This window comes from Bos indicus x Bos taurus, chromosome X (assembly GCF_003369695.1).
Source record: "Bos indicus x Bos taurus breed Angus x Brahman F1 hybrid chromosome X, Bos_hybrid_MaternalHap_v2.0, whole genome shotgun sequence".
NCBI classification, from domain to species: domain Eukaryota; kingdom Metazoa; phylum Chordata; class Mammalia; order Artiodactyla; family Bovidae; genus Bos; species Bos indicus x Bos taurus.
The window spans coordinates 108,060,691-108,084,250 of NC_040105.1; the positions used below are offsets into that span (position 1 = coordinate 108,060,691).

General features: G+C 57.1%; 2 protein-coding genes and 1 long non-coding RNA gene across 6 annotated transcripts in view; 2 read left to right on the forward strand and 1 right to left on the reverse strand.

Annotated features, from left to right (window-relative positions):
- The window catches only part of MECP2 (methyl-CpG binding protein 2), a 60,812-nt gene extending 48,536 nt beyond the window's left edge, over positions 1 to 12,276 (forward strand). For both annotated transcript variants that reach the window (XM_027533891.1, XM_027533892.1), the window contains 2 exons: positions 1,182 to 1,532; positions 2,614 to 12,276. In XM_027533891.1, the coding sequence (XP_027389692.1) occupies positions 1,182 to 1,532; positions 2,614 to 3,697 (1,435 nt within the window). In that variant the 3' untranslated portion in view covers positions 3,698 to 12,276. The remainder of the gene's footprint in view (positions 1 to 1,181; positions 1,533 to 2,613) is intronic.
- LOC113887061 lies at positions 11,222 to 15,118 on the reverse strand. The gene is made up of 3 exons (XR_003509642.1): positions 15,051 to 15,118; positions 12,583 to 12,785; positions 11,222 to 12,335 (listed from the first exon to the last, which is right to left on the reverse strand). It is a non-coding gene; the product is annotated as an uncharacterized LOC113887061 (long non-coding RNA).
- Positions 14,503 to 22,537, forward strand: IRAK1 (interleukin 1 receptor associated kinase 1). Of its 3 annotated transcripts, none has more exons than XM_027533890.1 (14): positions 14,503 to 14,723; positions 14,817 to 14,984; positions 15,108 to 15,239; positions 15,374 to 15,477; positions 15,633 to 15,821; positions 16,069 to 16,133; positions 16,340 to 16,454; positions 16,830 to 16,948; positions 17,411 to 17,618; positions 17,867 to 17,932; positions 19,057 to 19,293; positions 19,865 to 20,276; positions 20,690 to 20,833; positions 21,117 to 22,537. In XM_027533890.1, exons 1-14 carry the CDS (start codon positions 14,588 to 14,590, stop codon positions 21,176 to 21,178), a joined length of 2,157 nt encoding a protein of 718 aa, XP_027389691.1. In that variant the 5' UTR covers positions 14,503 to 14,587; the 3' UTR covers positions 21,179 to 22,537. The 3 variants fall into 3 exon arrangements, with proteins under 3 accessions (XP_027389691.1, XP_027389689.1, XP_027389690.1); XM_027533888.1 differs by having other exon boundaries at positions 20,731 to 20,833; XM_027533889.1 differs by having other exon boundaries at positions 15,383 to 15,477; positions 20,731 to 20,833.
- The last annotated feature ends 1,023 nt before the right edge of the window (positions 22,538 to 23,560 follow it).

The following is a 23,560-nucleotide window of genomic DNA, read 5'->3' on the forward strand; positions in this document are numbered from 1 at the left end:
GGCCAGCAAGGGAAGTCACTTGGGGTAGGCTGTTGTGAGCGTCACGGGCCCTGGGGGCTCTGGGGCTCAGATCTGGAATACAGACCAGTCTGGCTCTTTTCCTGGGTGAGCTTCTAAGAGAGGGCTTTGCAGGTGACCTGCTCTGAGCCCACAGTTCTGGTTTCTGGGCCTCCCTGGCCCAGGTGATGCTCTCACCCTGTTGGCCCAGCCACGAGAGCAGCATGGCCAGACTCTAATCCCAGAGTCTGGAGCCTCACAGTAACCATTGTCCAAGGAGATAAGGAGGGGGCCCTACCTGGTGGGACCCACACATAGGGGAGGAGCTGGTCTGTCAGCATGGAGGAATGGGGAGGCGCCCGCCCTGGAATTGGGCACGTCCCAGTGCCAAAGCCCCGCATTGTCAGGAGAGTCTGGTGAGAAAGACTCCCCCAGCAGGGAACTCCTCCTCTTCTCACATGAGAACCCTGGGCAGTAGTGTCTGGCTGCCCCATCGCACTGTTTAGACAGTGCCTTTGTGACTCTTCTCTGTCTAGGCTGTTGGTACCCATTGTCAAGATGAGGAGACTGAGGCACAGAATGTTGAAGTCACTTGTGCAGATCCATGTTTGGAAATGGCAAAAAAAAATCATGATTTGGGCTTGGGGTGGCTTACTCCAAATCTGCAGGTTTTTCCTCAGCACTGCACTCGGCACCACGTCCCCAGTGGCAGTGTTAGGCTCTTCCCATCACCAAGGTGTACTGTGCGGTTTTCATTGAACACCCGTTTGAGAAAACCCCAAACACAAAAGCTTAGAGTAACACTCATGCTAGGCCCTGGGGAAGAGGAGCCCCTTCCATTTTGGTGAGTAGGTCCCTCTCCAGAAGATGAGAGAGCCTCTCATCATCCGTCCAACCCAGAGGCCCTAGCTCGTAACACCGAGAAGCCATCTGGGCAAGCCTGCTAGGGATGGGCTTCAGGGTGACCACAGTGTCGGTAGGGTGCTGCGGGCCATCACTGTCAGCAGCCCTGGGCTCTCAAGTCATCTGTGAAGGGGAAGGGCATTTCAATCTGGGGGATGCTGGCAGGACAGCCCCTCTCCTGGGGCCCTGCCTGTGTTGGGGCACCCCAGACCTGCCAGCGCCCACTTTTTTCTTCACAAAGTTTGTTCCCTGTGATACTGACATCCTTGTTTAACACTCAGGGAAGAAAAGTCCGAAGAGCAGGATCTCCAGGGCCTGAAGGACAAACCTTTGAAGTTCAAAAAGGTGAAGAAGGATAAGAAAGAAGACAAAGAGGGCAAGCATGAGCCCCTGCAGCCAGCAGCCCACCACTCTGCCGAGCCAGCAGAGGCCGGCAAAGCAGAGACCTCAGAAGGGTCAGGCTCGGCCCCAGCCGTGCCAGAAGCTTCTGCATCCCCCAAGCAGCGGCGCTCCATCATTCGTGATCGGGGCCCCATGTACGATGACCCCACTCTGCCGGAAGGTTGGACCCGAAAGCTTAAGCAAAGGAAATCTGGCCGCTCCGCTGGGAAGTATGATGTGTACTTGATCAAGTAAGTAAGGGTGATTCCTGTCTCTCCAGAGCAGGGAAGGCTAGTGGTGGCAGGGGGTGGGGGAGTCAGGGACCATCGCTAAGAAACTGATGGGGACCCCTTGGAGCATTAGCTCCTTGCGGCTCATGGATCAAGAAAGTGTGTGTGCATAACCCCTCTTCCGGTCGGGTCTTCAGTAGTGACCACTGCTGGTGGGTGAGATCAGGTATGCTTGGAATGGCCACCTGGGGAGGTCACTGCCCTGAGGGAGATGTCCATCAGGGCCTTGTCTGGAGGAGGAATAGCACTGGGGACGCAGAGTTGCCAGCAGAGGGGCTGTCCTCAGAGCCTGGGAACCTCTTTGTGGGAGAGTCCTTCTGTGCCAATACTTCATGAGCCCTGAGAAATACGAATTCATAGGGTTCAGTCTGTTGTGTGAGACGTGCTGGGAAAGGGCGGCTGTCCGATACAGCCTAGAGAGAGCCCCAGATGGGCTCAGAGTGCCTTTCCCACTGTCCCTCTGGCCTTTGTCCAGCTGTGGGCTGGTGGTCAGGTGTTACCTGTTAAAACAGAGTCACTTCCTAGCCAGATCTTTAGAGGATGAGTGTGACTACGTTTATTTCACTTGTTCCCCTTAGATGATTCCAGACAGGTTAGCCGTTTTGAAAAGTCACTCGTAGACAGTCTCATTTAATTCCAGTAACTCACATAAAGGTGAGCAAAGCATCATCCTGCTGGCAAATGAGGAAACTGATTCCTGGAGAGTTCAGTCTGGCAGGTAGACAGGGTCCCTGGGCCAGACCCCTTTAGGGGGCTGAGGAGTGCAACTCTCGGGGGCATCCAGGTAACAGCAGGCCACATGGGCATCTATGGCTGTTGGGCGACCTGATTGCTTCCTGTATAAGTGGGACCACAGCTCCCTAGTTTTAGCTCATCTCAACTTCTCTTAAATGTCCCTCTTGGTGAGCTGTATCATCGGGCATGTCAGTTGCAGAACACCTCCTGTCAGAGGGTTCACCACCCACCTTCTCCTGTGCCTCACCTCCAGCATTGCTCTGGAAGCTTCTAACCATTCTTTGTGTGTCTCCGCTTGTTCCCACAGTCCCCAGGGAAAAGCCTTTCGCTCTAAAGTGGAGTTGATTGCGTACTTCGAAAAGGTAGGCGACACCTCCCTGGACCCTAATGATTTTGACTTCACGGTAACCGGGAGAGGGAGCCCCTCCCGGCGAGAACAGAAACCACCTAAGAAGCCCAAATCTCCCAAAGCTCCAGGAACTGGCAGAGGTCGGGGACGCCCCAAAGGGAGTGGCACCACGAGACCCAAGGCAGCTGCGTCAGAGGGTGTGCAAGTGAAAAGGGTTCTGGAGAAAAGTCCTGGAAAGCTACTCGTCAAGATGCCTTTCCAAGCTGCGCCGGGCAGCAAGGCAGAAGGGGGTGGGGCCACCACCTCAGCCCAGGTCATGGTCATCAAGCGCCCCGGCCGGAAGCGAAAAGCGGAGGCCGACCCCCAGGCCATTCCCAAGAAACGAGGCCGAAAGCCGGGCAGTGTGGTTGCTGCCGCCACTGCCGAGGCCAAAAAGAAAGCCGTGAAGGAGTCATCTATCCGGTCTGTTCAGGAGACCGTGCTCCCCATCAAGAAGCGCAAGACCCGGGAGACGGTGAGCATTGAGGTGAAGGAGGTAGTGAAGCCCCTGCTGGTGTCCACGCTCGGCGAGAAGAGTGGGAAGGGACTGAAGACCTGCAAGAGCCCAGGGCGGAAAAGCAAGGAGAGCAGTCCCAAGGGGCGCAGCGGCAGCGCCTCCTCGCCCCCCAAGAAGGAGCACCACCACCACCACCACCACGTGGAGCCCCCGAAGGCCCCCGCGCCGCTGCTCCTGCCCCCGCCCCCACCCCCGCCCGAGCCCCAGAGCTCCGAGGACCCTGCCAGCCCCCCTGAGCCCCAGGACTTGAGCAGCAGCGTCTGCAAAGAGGAGAAGATGCCGAGAGCAGGCTCGCTGGAGAGCGATGGCTGCCCCAAGGAGCCTGCTAAGACTCAGCCCGCGCTCGCCACCGCGGCCCCGGCCACAGAAAAGTACAAACACCGAGGGGAGGGAGAGCGCAAAGACATTGTCTCATCCTCCATGCCAAGGCCAAACAGAGAGGAGCCTGTGGACAGCCGGACGCCCGTGACCGAGAGAGTTAGCTGACTTTACGCAGAGCGGATTGCAAAGCAAACCAACAAGAATAAAGGCAGCTGTTGTCTCTTCTCCTTATGGGTAGGGCTCTGACAAAGCTTCCCGATTAACTGAAATAAAAAATATTTTTTTTTCTTTCAGTAAACTTAGAGTTTCGTGGCTTCAGGGTGGGAGTAGTTGGAGCATTGGGGATGTTTTTTTCTTATCGACAAGCACAGTCAGGTTGAAGACCTAACCAGGGCCAGAAGTAGCTTTGCACTTTTCTAAACTAGGCTCCTTCAACAAGGCTTGCTGCAGATACTACTGACCAGACAAGCTGTTGCCCAGGCTTCTTAGGGTGTGCCTGCACCTCCCTCCCACCCAGTCCCCCCCACGTGGTCACTAGGGACAGAGAGCACTTGAGAAGACACTCCTGGTTTGGGGGCCATCGGTACCCCAGTCTCAGCTCTCCTCTCCCCCCACACCCTGCCCAGCCTCGAGCTCCACCACCCCACCCTCCAGTCCCCCTTATGCCCACCCACGTCGGGACCAGGAGGTCCGAGGCAAGAGAGACAGTTGGATCCTTTAGAGATGGTGGAGACGGCCAGTGGCTCCAGCCCGTGTGATCCCACACATGGGGGCACACAGACGGCTTCCCACCACCCCCAACCCCAGATCGACCAGGACATTTCACAGGATGGGGACATAGCACCTGTTGGCCCCGGTTCTGGCCCAGCTAGGAGGGAGGCATCCTTTGAGCCCCCCTGGGTGTCGACTGGCCTGCGCCAGAGGCGACATTGGCCCAGGGCCGGCCTCCAGCGGGTAGCACTAGACAGAGGCCACCAAGGCCATGGGCCGAGGCCCCAGCAGGCTGGCCCAGGCTGCAGCCAGCGGAGTGCCGCAGGCCAGGCGGAAGGCATCCCTAGCTGCTCAGAGCAGTTGTGGCCACTAGTTCGAGCCTTAGTAGATGGGGCCAGGGGCCAGGGGGAAGGCAGAGGAAATGTTCTTCCAAAACTTTTCCAATTCTCAACTCCTTTAGGGACAGCTTAGAACTATTTGCACTATTGAGTCTTCATGTTCCCACTTCAAAACAAACCTGCTCTGCGAGCAACCTAGCGGGCTTGACTTGGCGACCCTTTGTCCCTCAGGCCACTAGACGTGATGGTGTTGACAACTACCTGGATCTGTATATACCTGCGCTTGTTTTCAAGTGGGCTCAGCACATAGGGTTCCCACGAAGCTCCGAAACTCTAAGTGTTTGCTGCAATTTATAAGGACTTCCTGATTGATTTCTCTCCTCTCCTTTGGTTTCTGTCTCCTTTCATTTCAGCCTTTTCATTTCTCCCCTTCCTCCCTCGTCCTCACTGCTCCCTTCTGTTCCAGGCAGCCGCAGTGCCCGACCGTACTTCGAGCCGACACTGGTCAGCTCAGGCCCCCAGAACTCCCCCACCCTTGGCCTTCCCGCCGTCCAGCCCAGCTCCCCCTGCCACCCATTTCTGAGCCCTGAGGAAGCCCCAGACTCCGCTGAATCCACCCAGCTCTAGTACCCCAGCCTCTCTGAGGGGCATGGGAGAGGCAAGATCTTGCTCTCCCAGGAGTCTCCTCCTTCGGTCAGACCCTGGATCCCAGGTCTCCTCAGCCTTCCCACTCAACGGCAGTGGGTAGGAGAAGTGGACCAAGATTGGGATTGCAGAGCCAAGGGCAGCACAGAGACCCGCTGTGGCCTGCCAGTGTCACGGAGTGGCCAAGCCCTGACCTTGGCCTGTGCAGGACCCGGCTAGGGCGGGTTAGTTGGGCCGGGCAGCAGGCAAAATGAGTGCAGATATCCCCTGCCACTCCTCTGAGCAGTAGTTCTCCTCTGCTGGGCCCTGTGCGGCCTTTGCTTGCTGGAGGCTGGTGGAAGGGGTTGGTACTTCACGCTTTTCCCCATCAGCACCAGGGGCTGTGGTGTTGGGGCATCGAGGCTTGGGCTTGTTGCGGGGTGTTCATTTGTCAGTTTCAATTCGAGACCCCGTGCTTTTACCCTCTGTTCAGGAAGTCCTTATCTAGCTGCATATCTTCATCATATTGGTATATCCTTTTCTGTGTTTACAGAGATGTCTCTTATATCTAAATCTGTCCAACTGAGAAGTACCTTATCAAAGTAGCAAACGAGACAGCAGTCTTATGCTTCCAGAAACACCCACAAGCACGTCCCATGTGAGCTGCTGCCATGAACTGTCAAGTGCGTGTTGTCTCGTGTATTTCAGTTACTATCCCCCAGCTTTCCTCACTGCAGTGTAACCATGAAGGAGTGAAACATCTTAGAAACCATCTAGCACTTCCTTGCCAGTCCTTTAGTGATCAGGACCCCTAGTTGACAGTTCCAATCAGTAGCTTCAGAAAAAAAAAAATGAAACTGTGTCTCTCTCTCCCAGAACGGTTAAAAGCAAGGGAGTTTGCCCTGTTCTGTTTGTGGAGTTGTAGCTGCCCTTTCTAGCATTTTTGTATCCATTTCTTGATGCTGCAAAAGCAAGTCCCCCAACCAAACCCACTCTGCTGTCCACCTGCTGGGCTTCACTTCTGAGTCCTCCCCCAGGAAGGGATGGGAGTTGGAAGAGGGGGCATGTTCGTTGGGGTCCCTCTTCCTCCAAGGACAAAAGGCTCCTGGCACTCTCAGAGGACCCCTGTCCACATGAGCCCGCTCTCCAGCCCATTTGTCATGGAGGTGCCATCTGGTTTCCTGGGTCAGGTTTTGAGGCATTAATTAAACCAAATCCATAAAACGTGGCTCCTGGAACCAGTCTCCAAAGCTGACCTCTCCAGCAGCTTGGCACCATCTGGTCCTGGGCCAAGGAGAGCTGGGCCTGCCATGCCCCCCTTTGACCTGTAACAGTTGATTTTGGGGCTGACCGATGTGGTGGTCGAGAACACCGAATCTCAAGTGGCGTTTCCTTTCTGCCCAGCCTGACCTGCAGGCCCCTTGCTCCGCAGCTCCCGCCCCTAGAGTTTCAAGGCTATAGGTGGCACCTTAGGGTTTTCTCCCCCTTTGATCCACATTCCCTCTCCCCCAGATACAGGCATTATGAGCGAGTCACCTTTGGGCAGGGGCGCTGATGGTCCTGTACCACTTTGTCCTGGAGACAGGTGGACAGAAGGTTGGAGGGCAGGCCTAGCCTTGGAATTCTCACCAGCTATGTCCGGCCCAGTTGGGGAGTATGATGTTGATTCTGTGTGTACTTGAAGACCGCGAAGATTCAGGGGGCATCCCTTATAGACTGTGTCCAGAAGGCAGGAATTGATAAGACAGCTTTCAGATACCCAAGGGACTAGGTCTGTCACATTGGGTCTCCTTGCCCTGTGCCTGTCACTTGGCTGTCCTAACCCGTGTCGTTGCTGGCGTTGACACCACAGTGAGGCGTGGCCCCTGGGCCACAGCAAGGTCCAGTACATGTCCCTTCTGCACCGTAGTCCCTATCGAAAGGCACAGGAGACCCCCAGAAATGCCCTGCTCCCCCCCACCACTCCCCTCAGCTCCCTGGACAGTGGAAGCCACAGTGGTGGCCTGGGCATGCCGGCCACAGCCAGCACCTGACTTCTCTCCTGAGCCCCCATGCCATTGCTAGCAGCAGTCTGCTCAGTGGTGGTATGCCAGCCTAGAGGCCACGAGCAGTGGCGGTGGGACATGAAACAGCACCAGGTTGTCACCTGCCTCCCTGCCTGTCATTGCCGTGACGGCCATCATGAAGGAGGGTACTTAATAGCCACAAGCACGCTGCTATCTTTGGTGGAAGAGCAGTTTCCTTAGCTGACAGGACCTCTGAATTTGAAGTAACTTCTAACAAGCGGCGTGAGCCCAGGAGGGAACAGAGGGTGTAAAGGGAAGCCACCAGGTATGGCAGCCTGGATCTCGTGGAGCCTGGCAGTTGAGCTCTGTGCCTCCTCTCCAGAGTGTTCCTACCAGGCCCAACAAGGCCAGGGGAGGTCACAGGCATCAGCCCTAGCTCAGCGCAGCCATTTCTAGCGGGTTCATGGCCCCAAATTGTTTTTCTGATGTGAGTTGCCTATGTGGGTGGCCCAGACCATCCAGACCTCGGGGAAGTGAGTTCTCTCTAGAGCCCTGTGGGCATCAGCCTACTGACCCCCTGAGTACTGGCCAGTGCCTGGGGAGGGCTAGGGGCACAGGCATGTTGCCAGGCTCGTAGTGGAATCCCCGCTCTCGAGCCCGACAGCCCCGCCACGTGTTCCGGCTCTCAGTTGCTCTCTGCAAGGGCCCTATCTCAGCGCTCTGCTCTACTGGAGGAGTTTGTTGAGTGTTTTTGCTTCTTTCTCTTTTTGAATCTGTATCAATCTTTAGAAAACATAGCGGAATTATCAGAGCTCACTAGGATACTGCCTCACCCAGGGTCTAAAAGTTCCATGTTCAAGGGGAAAAAAAGGGAACACTGAAGCCCCTTGTCAACATTGCAGAAGGAAGACCTAGGAAACCTTGAGCAAGAAACTACATCCTGATTTTCTGAGTGAATAAGAGCAAGCTTTTGCTCAAAAAAGGCTGATCTAAGAGGACTTGGAGCCTGGCCTGCTGTGTGGCCAGTGCTGCAGGTGAAGGGGAATCCAGCCTGAAACTGCTGGGTCTGCGCCTTGGAGCCCTTGGGTCACTGGAGAGTCTATCTCTCTGTCTCTTTCTCTGGCTCTCGGGTAGCGGTCCCTGCAGGGAGACCTGCCTGTCTCGAAGCTACAGGAGCCCAGCTCCGGATGGGAAAGGGGGGCGCTCAGCAGAGAATTGTGAAGGCACGCAACCTCCTCACTACCTGACTTCACCTGTTCCTCCTCTGTCATCTCCAGCGAGCCTACCCCAAATGCCGAGGTGTCAGGAAGAATTGGTTCGAATTAGGGCCCAGGCCACTAAGCAGGAGAAAGTGATGTCTCCTCCACAGCGTCTACCTGTGGTGTGGCATGCCCCTGAGGACAGTCCCTGGCTCTGCGCTCATTTGGGGCCTGGGGCCAAGGGAGGGCAGGGGAGAGAACCCTCATGGAAGGGGCTTCAGCTGGGGGTTTCCAAACATTGGGGAAACTTGCCTTGGTTCTGCCGGCCACCCCCTCGGTCACCTGTCTCCTTGAGTCCTGCTCAGCGGTGAGGGGAAAAGGCCACGAGGTTTGGCTCCTGCCCACTGATAGTCCCTCTCCCCACAGTGTCTGTGTGTCAAGTGACAAAGCTGTTCTTCCTGGTGACCCGGATTATATCCAGTATCTTCTAGACTATACGCATAGACCTGCTTGGTCTTTTCTCTCCTGGGCTTTTGTTTTGCTCTTTAGTTTTGCTTTTCCCTCTCCTGTCCCTTTTATTTAAATACACTGACTAGACACACAAAGCAGTTGAATTTTTATATATATATATATGTATATTGCACAGTTATAAACTCATTTTGCTTGTGGCTCCACACACACACACACACACACACACACACAAAGACCTGTTAAAATTATACCTGTTGCTTAATTACAATATTTCTGATAACCATAGCATAGGACAAGGGGAAATTTTAAAAAACCAAAAAAAAAGAAAAAAAAAAACACAAACGAAGAAAACAAACAACAAAAAAAAAAACCTGACAAATCCGTCTGCTGGTCACTCGTGTCCAAGCAGAACCGTGGTCTTTCCTCGCTTCTTTCAAGGGCTTCCCAGTGCCGAGCGAAGGAGGCAGCTCCTGGGTTTCGCACTGTTTCTCCCAAGCTTGTGAGTGGGGCCCCAGGGCGCTGGTGTAGGCAGGACAGTTCGTTTCAGTGGGTGGATGCAAGCATGCTCCCTGGCTCTGGTGAAGCCCAGAATGTAGTTGGCACTGCCTGGGCCCCTTTGATCTCTGGGTGGGGCAGCTGGCGTTCATGGGGGTGACCTGCCCCCCCGACACCCTCCAGTGACCCAGAGTGATAGTGTGCAGACAGGCAGCAAGCCTCCCCACTGGTAGGGCCTGTCTCTGCCAAGTCTGGGGGCCGCAGGGGAGACGAAAGGCTGTGTCTCAATTCAGGAAGTGTGAACCGTACCAGGTAGAACATCAGGGACCCCAGAACCACACATGCGGTCCAGCGGGTCCCCTCCAGGAGGTAGCGAAGACTCCAGAAACGTTCCTTCCTCTTCCCCCACTGCCCCAATCCTACGAGTAATTGCATTTGCTTTTGTAATTCTTACTGAGCAATATCTGCTAGAGAGTTTAGCCGTAAGTTCTTTTTGATCATTTTTTAAGTAAGTAAAAACACCAAAAAAAATAAGAATAATATCCAGAAACTTGTTCTTCCAAAGCAGAGAGCATTATAATCACCAGGGCCAAAAGCTTCCCTCCCCGCGTTATTACTTCTGAGGCCTACGTCCAAAAGAAACCCTTAGAGGCCCTTCAGGTGGCCAGGCACCACTCAGGCCCCTGGGAGGACCTGGGCCTGGGGGCTGGGCCCCACCCTCAGTTCAGTATTAGTGGTGGGTCCCTGCCTCTTCTCCTATCCAGCCTGGGCCAGGGCGGGCAGAGGAAGCCGCTGCGACCACTGCTGTCCAGCCTCTTGCAGATGGGTGTTGGCGCGTGTCCAGTTCTGCCCGAGATCTGAAGGCGGCACCGAATTAGCCTCAGCCGGTGACCTCTCACCCGGCCTGCCCCAGGCAGCAGGGCCCACCCAGTGCACTGTTCCTGGGTTGCTGGACGGTGGCATGGCAAAGGCTTGCAGAACTCAAAACCTGCTCCTTCCCTTGCTCCCAAGGCCTCCTTTTCCGTTTAAATTGTCACTGCTTCAATAACAGCCACTCCAGAGTCAGTAGTTGATGAATATATGACCAAATATCATCAGGACTGTTACTCGGTGTGCCGAGCCCTCTCCTCGCACGGGGCTCCTGTACCCGGACACTGTACCGTGTGCTGTGTTTGCGCTCCTCCCTTCCTCCACCCTCCCCTCGTCTCTCTGGGGTTGTTTCTGTTTGGGTTTGGTTTGGTTTTGAGTTCTCCTTTTGTGTTCCAAACATGAGCTTCTCTCTACTGGTCCTCTTAACTGTGGTGTTGAGGCTTCTATTTGTGTAATTTTCGGTGGGTGAAGGGAATTTTGCGAAGTAAATCTCTTCTGTGTTTGAACTGAAGTCTGTATTGTAACCATGTTTAAAGTAATTGTTCCAGAGACAAATGCTTCTAGACACCTTTTCTTTACCAACAAAAGAATTTGGAGGGAGGGGATGGTAACCAGAAGGAGAGGGGCTGTCCTCTTGCCCCAGGAGGGGGAGAGCCAAAGACAGGACCCCCTGCCCAGATCAGCCAGAAGCCACCCAAAGAAGTGACACCTAGAGCTGACAAAGTAAATAGCTGACATGCTGCCATTTGTGAAGTCAGAGCAAAACCAGGTTTTGGTCCACTCCCAGATTAGTAGCATCAGGATTATTTTTTTAAGGACAGACAAGGTTGACGTTCCTGCAAGGGGAGCCAGCCACATCTCGGCGGGAGAAGGTCGGGGTGGGCCTGCGGGGCAAGGCTCGGCCAGAGGGTGGGCATCTCCTTGGAGACCTCCACTGTGGCCACAGGTCAGGCTTGTGTGGACAGGGCATTATGATTCGGGGGGGGGGGGGCATTACCGTTCGGGATACCATCATCAAATCCACCCCGCCCCACAGTGCACGACACTAACATAACCTCTGGATTCCCCACTTTCCTGGATGAGGAGATGATGGTGGGGTCGGGGGGTGGTGCATGCCCTTGGCTGTCATCTGATCCCCAGTAAAATTTGGATGTGAGAAACCACCCCCCTTCTCGTTTCATGGCAAAACCCTATCCTCTTGAGTAGCCGTTACCTCCCAGACACTATTGAGGACTGACAAAACAGGGGTGGCCATGTGCTCCCTTAGCACCCGGGGTCGCCCCCTCTTCGAGGACAGTGCTGACCATTTGGGAATGGGGCTTAGGAGCGAGAAGAACCAAGCAGGGTCACCGCCCCCTCCTGAGTCGCAGGGACCCTGGTCACCCTGTGCAGAGGGAGCTGGCTCCAGCCCAGGAGGAAAAGGGCTGGAAAAGTGTGTGTGGGGTGCGGGGAGTCACCCAGGACAGACTTGGCTGGAGATGATCTCCAAAAGCCCTCTATCGCATTCACCTTCAGTTTTTGTGTTTTGGGACAATTACTTTAGAAAACTTAAGTAGGTCGTTTTAAAAACAAAAAATATTGATTGCTTTTTTGTAGTGTTCAAAAAAAGGTTCTTTGTGTATAGCCAAATGACTGAAAGCACTGATATATTTAAAAACAAAAGGCAATTTATTAAGGAAATTTGTACCATTTCAGTAAACCTGTCTGAATGTACCTGTATACGTTTCAAAAACACCCCCCACTGAATCCCTGTAACCTATTTATTATATAAAGAGTTTGCCTTATAAATTTACATAAAAATGTCCGTTTGTGTCTTTTGTTGTAAAACCAAGTGATTTTTTCATAAGGTTCTTTTACTATTTGAAAAGATGGGCAGCACGCAGTTTTATTTTATTTTTGTAAGTTTTTTAATACGTGTGAAAGCCAAGAATACTCAGCATGCCTTTCTAAGTGACGCGTTCGCACCTTTTGTTGGGAAGTACTGTATCCTGTGCTGTTAGCATTCTCGATAAATCTCTCTGTGAAAGTGACTCCAGGTCTGGGCTTTCATTATCAAGACAGCTCCCAGGACAGCAAGGTGGGGCACTTCCTGGGAACACACAGAAGCCAGCCGCTTTCTGGGCGCCCTGGGGAGGACAGAGCCCTGGCCGGCACCCTGCACCGGCCTGCCTTGGGGTCCGCCTGCCCAGAGGGGAGCTCTGAGCCGGCAGGTGGGAAGGGCCTTCTGCAGGGCAGCATCCTGGCTGTCCCTGATGGGCTGAGGGGCTTTTGGAAACCCCCTAGCTCTGACTCCTCCGGTGCCTCCCGCCTGAGACCCTTCCAAGGTCTCTGCTGACCTGCTCCCAGCTCAGAGGACACGCTGCCCCCGTCCCACCGGCTTCCGATGAGGTGGAGTGCTCTCGGGAGCTCATGGTTCCCCTACAGCTGTCTTTCATCAGGCTGCCGATGGCTTGGAGGTGAAAAGAACTGCTCAGAGTTCAGCATCACAGGTACATGTATGTGAACACAGCTACTTGGAGGTGCACTCGAACATCCTGGCCTTAAATGATAAAACAGAGGGTTGACATTCATGGCGTGTGTGTATCCTGAGCATCCCTGAGGTGCCAGGGCTGTCCCGGGAGCTGCAGTCCAGCAGAATTGGAAGTGGGACCAAGTCCCAGTTCACTTAGTATGTGTGTGCCCACTAGTTCCCTCCTCAGCTTGGGAGTCTCGGTAAGAGCTGTCCCTATGGAAGCCACTGGGGCTCAGGGTGTGGCCGGCCTCCTCTTGTGGAGTGGCTGCAGCTTCTGGGAAGAGGCCGCCACAGAGGTGTGTCTTGGGCCAACCTGGTTTCTGCAAACCACTCTTGAAGTCTCTGGATGGACAGCCTGCAGGTGAGGAGGGTGGCAGCCCTCAGGGGTCAGGATCAAGTGGACAAGGGGCTGGCGAAGACCTGCCTTTCAAGCTGGCATCTAGCTGGAAAAAAACAGAAGAGGAAGGCGCCCTGGCTGCTTGGCGGGGGGCGGGGAGGGGTGTGGGGTAAACAGATGAGTGCTGAAGCTAAAGAAGGACGCACCAGGGGACTCCAGGCCAGCTTCCAGCTACCAGGGTATCTGCTGGACGGAGTTGCAGGTGCAAACCCGTGGGGGTGGGAGCCCTGGCACGTTCTTGGACCCCCAAGGAGTTGTGGCTGGGTTAAGGCCGCTGCCAAGTGCCAAGAGCGAGACAGGTGGGCAGGAAAGGGCCACATGGTGACAACGTCAGAAGCCATGCTGAAAAGCTGCAATCCTTCTGAGGGCTTCGGGAACCCCGGGAAGGTCTTAAGCAGGAAAACTGGTGTGGAGTGCTTTGTGCCTAAGGAAGACCCCTGAGCCAGAGGAGGCAGGGAAGCACGTTCGTTTAGGTTCATCTAGGTCAGAGCCCCGTGGGGAAGAGAGGAACTCCAGAGACGTTCAGAGAGGTAACAGTTTCCTGGTGGCTGCTACTGTGGCTGCTACTGCGAATGATGGAGGCATGCTGGAGGCCTGTGGGGAGACGCCAGACAGGCCAAGTACGGTGCTCTGTGAGCTGCAGAGAAAGGGGTGGGAGCCGCCAGAGCCTGCCATCCTCAAGCGTGACAAGAGGGAGGAGGGCAGCCGGAGCGAAGGTCTGTCTCTAAGAGACGTAATAAACACATTTTCTGTGCTAGCGGAAGGAGCCAGCGAAGAAGAGGGCAGATGCTGCAAAGACCTAACCACCGCTGGAGCAGGTTCCCGGAGGGCCAAGAAAAGATGGGATCCAGGCCCAGGAGGTGGGTGGAGATGCTGCGAGCTTCCAGATCATTCTTCCTGCCCCCAGCCTCAAGCCAGCTGCAGAGAGTCAGCCGGGAGCCCTGGTGTGACCCACATCTGACCTTGTCCCGCCTGGATGTCTTGACCCCTCTCCACCGCTTTCCCCACGAAACGGAAACCTAAAGAGGACCAGCCAGCGGCTCTCCGAAGCCCCGCTTCTAACCCTTTCTGGAAGGCCTTCGCTGTGCCCATCGTCCCTGGAGCCGAGAAGCGCTCTCCTGCAGCCCTTGGAGCCCTCCTCCTCCTCCTGGAAGCTCACCAGTCCGCCTCGCCGGGCCCGGGGAGCTGCCTCCGGGAGGCGTGACCGCGCGCGGCGCCCCCGTGTGGCCGGGGCTGGCGGCGGCGGCGGCGGCGGCGGCGGCGGCGGCGGGCGAGGCGGTGACGGCCCCGGGTGCCGCCCCTTCCGGCCCGCCGGGCGTCGCACGAGGCCGCCTTAAAGGGGAAGTGAGTCAGTGTTCGCGGACCCGGCCGGCCGAGGCCCGCGCCCGCCGCGGCCCGGAGAGGCCCCGGCCCGGCGACGGCGGCGGTGGCCATGGCCGGGGGGCCGGGCCCGGGAGACCCTGCCGTCCCCGGCGCCCAGCACTTCTTGTACGAGGTGCCTCCCTGGGTCATGTGCCGCTTCTACAAAGTGATGGACGCCCTGGAGCCCGCCGACTGGTGCCAGTTCGGTGGGTGGCCGCAGGCCGACAGGGGCGGGGCGGGACGGGCCGGGGAGCCGCGCGGGGCCTGGACACCGCGGCCTGACGCCCCCTGACCCGCAGCCGCCCTGATCGTCCGCGACCAGACCGAGCTGCGGCTGTGCGAGCGCTCCGGGCAGCGCACAGCCAGCGTCCTGTGGCCGTGGATCAACCGCAACGCCCGCGTGGCCGATCTCGTGCGCATCCTCACGCACCTGCAGCTGCTGCGGGCGCGGGATATCATCACTGCTTGTGAGCGCGGCCCTGGAGACCCCCGGAACCCCCCGGACCCTGGGACAGGGGCCGCCCAGGGCTTACCTCGGAGCTCCTCCCTCCAGCCTGGGCCTAACGTCCTTTCTTTCTCCGGCCTCCCAGGGCACCCTCCCGCCCCCCTTCTGCCCCCAAGCACCACCTCCCTGACACCCAGCAGCATCTCCGCACCCTCCGAGGCTGCGGTTCCTGGCCACCGGAAGTTGCCGTCTCTGGCCTCCACCTTCCTCTCCCCAGGTAAGACAACCCGGTCTGGGAGGGTTCGTGGGGGTTGGCCTGATGAACGTCAGGAAAGGACCCCCTTGCTCCTGGCCACCCCGATAGATCCTGCCACTGGCCTCTGGCTGCCTTTCACTGGTGTCTTTACGAAGCTTTTCCAGGCTCTCAGACTCACTCTGACCCCGAGCTCTGCCCTGGACCAAGCCCAGCTGCCCACCAGCCACCATTGCCATCTCCAGCCCCCTCATCTACCAAGGTAGGTGGGTCCTGCCCCCCACCCAGAGGTTTGACGCCAGCAAGCAGTGACAGCTGCCTTTGGTCCCCTGGGCCACCCTAGGCAGCCCAGCAAGGGTGAGCTGAGGCAGAGGGGAGGACATGGGACCTCACCTGACACAGGGTCTCTTCCCACAGCCCAGCCCGGAGAGCCCCATGTCCCTCCTGCCAGGGGCCCCCTCTTCTTCATTCTGCTGGCCCCTCCATGAGATTTGCCAGGGTACCCACGACTTCTCAGAGGAGCTCAAGATCGGGGAGGGCGGCTTTGGCTGTGTGTACCGGGCGGTGATGAGGAACACCGTCTATGCTGTGAAGAGGCTCAAGGAGGTCTGTGCAGCATCCTCGCCAGGGCCCTCAAGGGCTGATCCCAGACTTGGGCTTTTGTGGTCCTCCCCCACCCCCTTCACGACCCCACAGGGTTCTTTCAGCCCTCCGATTTCACAGTCCAGGGCCCCCAGGCCCATGCTCCTTCTGGGCCCAGAACAGGTGGCGGGGCAGGGAGGGACATGAAGTCTGGGCCACAGGAGTCTCACACTGCCAGTCCCCCCTGCCTCATTCTCCCCGAGGGCTGCAGGAGGCCGACCTGGAGTGGACCACAGTGAAGCAGAGCTTCCAGACTGAAGTGCAGCAGCTGTCGCGGTGAGCCTGCAGGCAGGGGCAGGGCCCCGCCAGGACCACATGTCCGGGGACCTGGCTCCCCCTTGGTCTGCAGCCTGCCAGGCCCAGGCGAGCCAGGGAACCTGGTTAGGGACCGTCCACACCCCACACCGCCCCCCCGCAATGGCCAGATGGAAGGCATGCTGGATGCTGGGAGCAGAGCGCTGAGACTCCACTGTTTCAAGTAGGTTTCGTCACCCCAACATCGTGGACTTTGCCGGCTACTGTGCTCAGAGTGGCTTCTACTGCCTTGTCTATGGCTTCCTGCCCAATGGCTCCCTGGAAGACCGCCTCCATGTCCAGGTAAGCCTTGCCTGGCCTGGCCTGGCACACTGTATCACGCTTGGCACCTGGTCCGAATGGGACACGGGGCCTTAGCCTCAGTGATCGGGGACTCTCCATGCTCGGAAGCCAAGCTCGTGGGGCCTCTGAAAGGGGCCCCATCTGCTCCCCTGGGCAAACAGAGTAGTGGAAGGATCTTGGCAGCATTGTCCAGAGGGCAGGAGGCAACGGACAGCCCCTAAGCCCCGTCTAGAGAGGCGCCCGCAGGACGCAAGGGCTGACCAAGCCCAGGACAGGAGCATCTCTGACCTGGCACTTCAGCGCTCAGGGGAAGCATGGATGGGCATCAAAGATGGTGGCTCTGTGGTCTCCCCTTTCTTCCTTGTGCCCCTCCAGACACAGGCCTGGCCCCCTCTCTCCTGGCCTCAGCGACTGGACATCCTTCTGGGCACGGCCCGGGCAATTCAGTTCTTACATCAAGATAGCCCCAGCCTCATCCATGGAGATGTCAAGAGGTGAGGCGGGGACACGGCCAGCCCCTGGGGGCCTTTGAGGGTGGCAGGAGCCCTATGGCAAGGGGTGATGCTCCCACACCTCCCGCCAGCAGGGACCGGGGGTGCCTGCTGCCTAGTCCCCAGGAGCCTGGCCCTGAGCGATCCTCCTGAGAACAGGGGGCGTCAGGGCTGGGGTCTGAGAGTCACTGAGCACCCAGTGTGGGCCAGGGGTGGACATGGAGGCCAAGGATGGGTCCCACTGGTGAACAGGGACTCAACTGTAGGACGGGGCTCTGGGGGCCACTTGCTCGGAGCCCCAAGTGGCCAGAACACCATGAGCACGGGCCACGATCCGCCACTGAGGTGCACGTCAGTGGCTCCGGTCTGATTGTCTCAGAACCAGGCAGGGGGCAGTAGGTGCCGGAGTGATGAGTCGCAGAGAGGGCTAGGGCCAGGCTGACACCACCGCCTTCCATCCCCAAGTTCCAATGTCCTTCTGGATGAGAGACTGATGCCCAAACTGGGGGACTTCGGCCTGGCCCGTCTCAGCCGGTTTACAGGGGCCAACCCCGGCCAGAGCAGTAGTGTGGCCCGGACTCGGACAGTGCGCGGCACCCTGGCCTACCTGCCCGAGGAGTACGTGAAGACCGGGAGGCTGGCCGTAGACACCGACACCTTCAGCTTTGGCGTGGTGAGCTGCGGGGCCCTTGACTGGCCTGGGGGTGGGGGGCCGCAGCCCCTGGAGAATCTCCCAGCAGGCCTGACCATCTTCAGATCCCGGGACCTGTCCTCCCCAGCTCAGGTGCCCTGCACGGCTCCGCACCTACATGTCTGTCATTTTCCATTCCTCTGCTCCACGTGGGCCCTCCAGACCCCCCGAGTCTGAGTCCCACGAGCAGGTTCTCAGCGGCCCCAGTCTGCAGCCTGCTCTCTCTGCAGGTGCTGCTGGAGACCCTGGCCGGCCAGAGGGCCGTGAGGATGCATGGCGCCCAGCCCAAGTATCTGGTGAGCCTCCTCCTGAGGCAGGTGGGGAGAGAGGGAGGGAGGAACAATCCGGAACGCGGGGCCCCACAGGAGCCAGCCCGGCCTCTGCTGACTCATCGTTGAGAGTAGGCAGGGCCCCAGACAGCTGCATCTGCCTGGCCGGGGACAAACCTCTCTGTCCCTGGCAAGTGCCATGGGCCCTTCCAGACCCCACCTGGGTTTGGCGGTGCAGGGGGCGGTCAGGGAGAGGGGGTGCAGCCCAATCACAGTGGAAAACAGAATCAGGGGACCTGGGAGAGGCAATGGTTTGAAATCGAACCATGTCCCCCCTCACCCCAGACGCCTTCCCTGGGTTTTGCAGGGCAGGTCTGCTCCTCCGTGGACTGACCCAGAGCCCAAAATCCAGCTCCTCTTTGCTTAGTCTGCAGGATCCTTCACACTGTATAAGCTGGTGTGTTGCCTGGGCTCAGGGCTGTTTCCATCCATTCCCGGGTCTCCAGGGGTCTCTGCCAGAACCAGGCACCAAATAGATCTGCACTTGGGCCCATCATCAGCACCGCTGTGGGGCAGCATGCCAGACCCCACAGGGTCCCTGCCATGACTTCTCTCGGCAACCACCAAAAAGCTCTTTTAGAACTGTGAGGAGGCAGTGGAACCCCTTTACCCCCACCGTGCTTGGGATGAAGGCCCAGACCCTTGACATGGTTGCCAGCTTGCTGTCTGTCCTCCAGACCTGGCGGTTCCCTGTTCCTCTGCCTGAAAGGCCACGCCCCCCGACCCCAGGGTCTGCTCCTGGTCCTTCCTGTCTGGTCCTGTCCCCCCCATCTCCATGGGGCTCTCCCTTCTGAGCCCCGCCCTCTCTGGCTAGTTGCTGTCTTTCTATCAGAGCCCAAGTGTCACTTGCTTGGGCCCCCCCATCGAAACCCCTGGGGGGGCCTCCCTGCCGCGGTTTCCCCTGGTTTTCGAAGCATGTCGACGTCTCTCCTCTCTCAGGAAGTCAGCTCTGTGAAAGCCAGCCCAGGCGCTGGGCGCATGGCTGGATCCTGGGGGCCCAAGTCAGCGCTGAGCATACACAGATGAGGGCCAGGGGATGGCAGCACAAGGCACAGCCCATGGGGGCCAGACTCATGTTGCATATCCCACAGAAAGACTTGGTTGAAGAGGAGGCGGAAGAGGCCGGGGTGACCCTGAAGGGCACTCAGACCGCAGTCCAAGGCGGGCCGGCCGCAGACACGTGGGCCGCCCTAGTCGCCGCCCAGATCTACAAGAAGCACCTGGACCCCAGGCCAGGGCCGTGCCCACCACAACTGGGCCTGGCCCTGGGCCAGCTGGCTTGCTGCTGCCTGCACCGCCGAGCCAAGAGGAGACCCCCAATGACCCAGGTAGTCCTGTGAGCTGGGGGTATGGGAAGTGCTTGAGATGCCAGTCTCCACATGTTGCTCACCTGCCCTTTGGTTCGGCTTGAGCGCCCACTGAACCCAGCCGGTACAGAGAGGGAGGCGATCGGCTTTTTACTGCGCCCCCTTCTGGGTGCCTGGCGCCACTGCATCTGCCTTTTTTGTGTCCCACCTCTTTGTCTCTCTTTTTTTTTAATTTATTTATTTATTTTAATTGGAGGCTAATTACTTTATAATATTGTGGTGGTTTTTGCCATACATTCACATGAATCAGCCGTGGGTGTACATGTGTTCCCCATCCTGAACCCCCCTCCCATGTCCCTCCCCATCCCATCCCTCATTTCTCTCTCTTGAGAAAAGAAAGGAGCATCATTGAGGGCATCAAGGCAACAAGGTTTGCTTTCTCGAAGACAAAGAGAAGCCGCTCTTGGTCCTTAGCTTTAGTGGCAACGATTCTCTTCTCTGGCCCTGACCCGGAGCTGCCCTGCGGTTCCCTACCCTCTGCGAGGACCTGGATGGGGCCACTCACCCTGAGAGCCCCGGTCCCTCCCTGCAGGTGTACCAGACACTGGAGGAGCTGCAGGTGGTGGTGGCAGGGCCATGCCTGGAGCTGGAGGCTGCCAGCCGCAGCCCCCCTTCCCCGCAAGAGAACTCCTACGTGTCCACCAGCGGGAGCGCCCTGAGCCGTGCCAGCCCCTGGCAGCCCCTGGCAGCGCCCTTGGGGGCCCAGGCCCAGGCTACAGACTGGCCACAAAAAGGTGCCAACCAGCCCGTGGAGAGTGACGAGAGCGTGTCTGACCTCTCTGCTGCCCTGCACTCCTGGCATCTGAGCCCCAGCTGCCCTGCGGGCCCAGGGGCCCCCAGCTGGGTGCCAGCACCCTTCGGGCAGGCTGCCTGCACCCAAGGGGGTGCCGCCCGAGAGTCGAGCTGTGGGAGCGGCCCGGGTCTCCAGCCCACAGCTGTGGAAGGTACCAGCAAGGGGACCAAAGGCCTCCTTTCCGGGCAAACCCCATCCTCCCCACCCCAGCCTTCTGGGAGGAGAGATCCAGGACCCGCCATGAAGCTCCATCTGTCCTTAGCAAGTTGCGGGCTGCTGTCTTGGGTTGGGCTGCTCGCCTGACCCCAGGAAGGTCCAAAGAAGGACTGTCCCAGGCCATCTCGTCTCGCCGGGCCATGCCCCCAGCTGGCTGAGGACAGGCCAGGAGTGAAGCAGGCCCAGTCCATGATTGGGCTCCAGGCCTTGCCCACAGACAAAGCACTCAGGACCTCTGTCCTTTGGGAGGGCAGGGAGGGAGCTAGGCTGGGGATGGGGAAGGCTCGCGAGGCCAGCAGTGTCAGCAGGGAGTTCTCAGAGGCTCAGGGGGTCCTCTCTCCACCCCAGGACCCCTCCTGGGCAGCTCCATGTCCTCGCGACCCCCGCAGATCGTGATCAATCCGGCGCGACGGAAGATGCTGCAGAAGCTGGCATTGTACGAGGACGGGGTCCTAGACAGCCTGCAGCTGCTCTCGTCCAGCTCTCTCCCAGGTACCCCCCGAGAACAGTGGCCTTTGAGAAATCATGTGCTCTGGGCACAGCCCAGTCCTGTCCTGTCCTACTTCCCTGTCCTGCCAACACTCCCCCTCCCCATAGTCTGGGATTGCCTGTGCCCATGCTTCCAAAACATATGAAGCCCCTGCTGGGCAGGTTCCATTCAAAGAAGTGCTGCTGAGGAATGGAAACCACTAAGTCCAGAGAGCGCCCTGGGAGCGAGGGGGTAGGGCAGCCCCACTGTCGGCTAACTGACTGGCATTTCCTACCCACTGTGCAGACTCGGGCCAGGACCTTCAGGACAGGCAGGGGCCCGAAGAGAGAGACGAGTTTCGGAGCTGAACCGCCCGCCTGGGCCGATCCCCAAACCTGGAAGTCCAAGTTCTCATGGTCGGAAGTTCTCATGGCCCTCAACCCCTTGGCAGCCCATGGGCATTGGGGGTGGGGGGACTCCATCTGCCTGGAGGAGGGTGTGTGGTGGCCCTGGCACTTGTGGGGTGTGGGCATGGGCCAGGCTTGGAGCCCCCCGCCCTGAGTAGGGCAGGGACATCTCCATGACCTGCCCTCGCTCCAGCATCTGTGGAAGCAGAAAGCCGCCGGCCCTGGAGGGGCCAAGGAGGAGCCAGGAGTGGGCACTGCCAGTTGGGCAGGGCATCTGTAGCTAAGGGCTACAGGGCACAGAGCCATCGAGGCGGGGCCCCTCCCAGCCTTGTAACTGGGAAAAGACACAGGTGTGGCTGGCCCGTGGTTTAATCCACAAGCTGGAAGTGGGGGTTCCAAGAGGCCCTGGGGAGTCCCACAGCTCTTCCCGCCAGGCCAGTGTCTGCAGGCTGCCCCGGGGGACCAGGAGCTGGTCCGCTACCCAGGCCACCTCTCAGTGCTGCGGACAGTCACTGAGCCAGGCTAGGCTCTCCAGGCCACAGGCTTCACCCCCGGGCACAGCTTGTGGCAGAGGGGTCATGCCCCCCCCACTCCAGGTTTGGCTTGGCACACACCTTTGTGTTACCCAGACAGTGAGAAGCCCCAAGAAGGCAGGAAGTTGGGAGCCAGGCAGAGAGGAAGAAAAAAGACAAGGGGACTCCGAGTTTTCGGAGCAAGCCAGGGTTCGTGTCACTGAGTGTCTCTGAGAGCAGCCCAGGGCTGTAGCAGAGGCTCCAGATGCTTCTGTGTCTGCAGTCATGAGTCACACTACAGGCCCCACATAAGCGAGGCATTGGTGGAATCCAAGTTCTCCTGGAGTAATAAAAGCTTACCCTTCCATCTCTGGCTGTACTCGTAGACTTTGTGACAAAGCCCTGAGCTTGTCCAGGGCCTTTCTTCTCAGGGTTCTTGACTGTCCAAACCCATACACCAGTCTCCCACCACACCCCCAAATCCTCTGCAGGTACTTGCTTCCTCTCCCAGTAAGCCACCACGCTGGTGACAGGTCACACAACACTACTACCCAGCAGTACTTTCATAGGTTGTTACATTTTCCCTTATGTTACACATTTTTATTGTAAATGGCATCTATATTTCCTTTTCTAACTGCTTGTTACTTGTGTATGGAAACACAATTGAGTTCTGTCCTATTGGCTTTGCCTTCTGTGACCTAGCTTCAATTTACACATTAGCTCTAATAGTTTGGTAAATACCGTGGGATGGTTTATGCACACAACCATCTCATGTGCAAATAAAGACTGTTTCACCTCTTCCTTTCCATTCTGTATGCTGTTGTTCTTTTTTTCATTTATTTCTTTTTGTTTGGCTATACCTTGCAGCTTGTGGGATCTTAGTTCCCTGACCAGGGATTAAACCCAGACCCATGGCAGTGAAAGCACAGAATCCTAAACACTGACCCACCAGGGAATTCCCTTTGTTCTTTTTCTTAACCTTGTTACACTAGCTAAGGCTTCTGGTCCGGTATTGAATAGAAGTGGTGAAAGGGGACATCCTTGCCCTGTTCTTAGTATTGGGTGCAGAGTGTTATATTTCACCTTGAAGTATGATGCTACCAATAAAATTGTCATAGGTGTATTTTGTCAATGTGGTAAACCCCATAAGTTGATTTTCTAATGTTAAACCAATTTTATATTCCTTAGATAAAAACAGCACTTGGTCATGATGTTACCCTTTTATATATTGCTAAATTCCATTTGCTATTATCGTTTTGAGAATTTTTGCATCTGTTCATGAGGGATACTGATCTGTAGTTGTCTTGTAGTATCTTTACCTGGTTTTGCTGTCAGATAGGCTTTCATACGGAGAAAGCAATGGCACCCCACTCCAGTACTCTTGCCTGGAAAACCCCATGGATGGAGGAGCCTGGTAGGCTGCAGTCCATGGTGTTGAGAAGACTTGGACACAACTGAGCGACTTCACTTTCACTTTTCACTTTCATGCATTGGAGAAGGAAATGGCAACCCACTCCAGTGTTCTTGCCTGGAGAATCCCAGGGACAGGGGAGTCTGGTGGGCTTTTGTCTATGGGGTCGCACAGAGTCAGACACGACTGAAGCGACTTAGCAGCAGCAGCAGCAGCAGCAAGCTTTCATAAAGTTGGAAAGTGTTTCCTTCTCCTCTTAGGTTGTTAAAGGGCTTGTATATGCTTAGGTGTTACTCCTGTAAATGTTTGATGGAATCACCAGTGAAGTCCTCTGCATCTGGAGTTTTCATTTTTTCTTTTCTTTTTTGAGTTTTCTTTGAGGGAAGGTGTTTCATTATAAATCCAATTTCTTTAATTAGA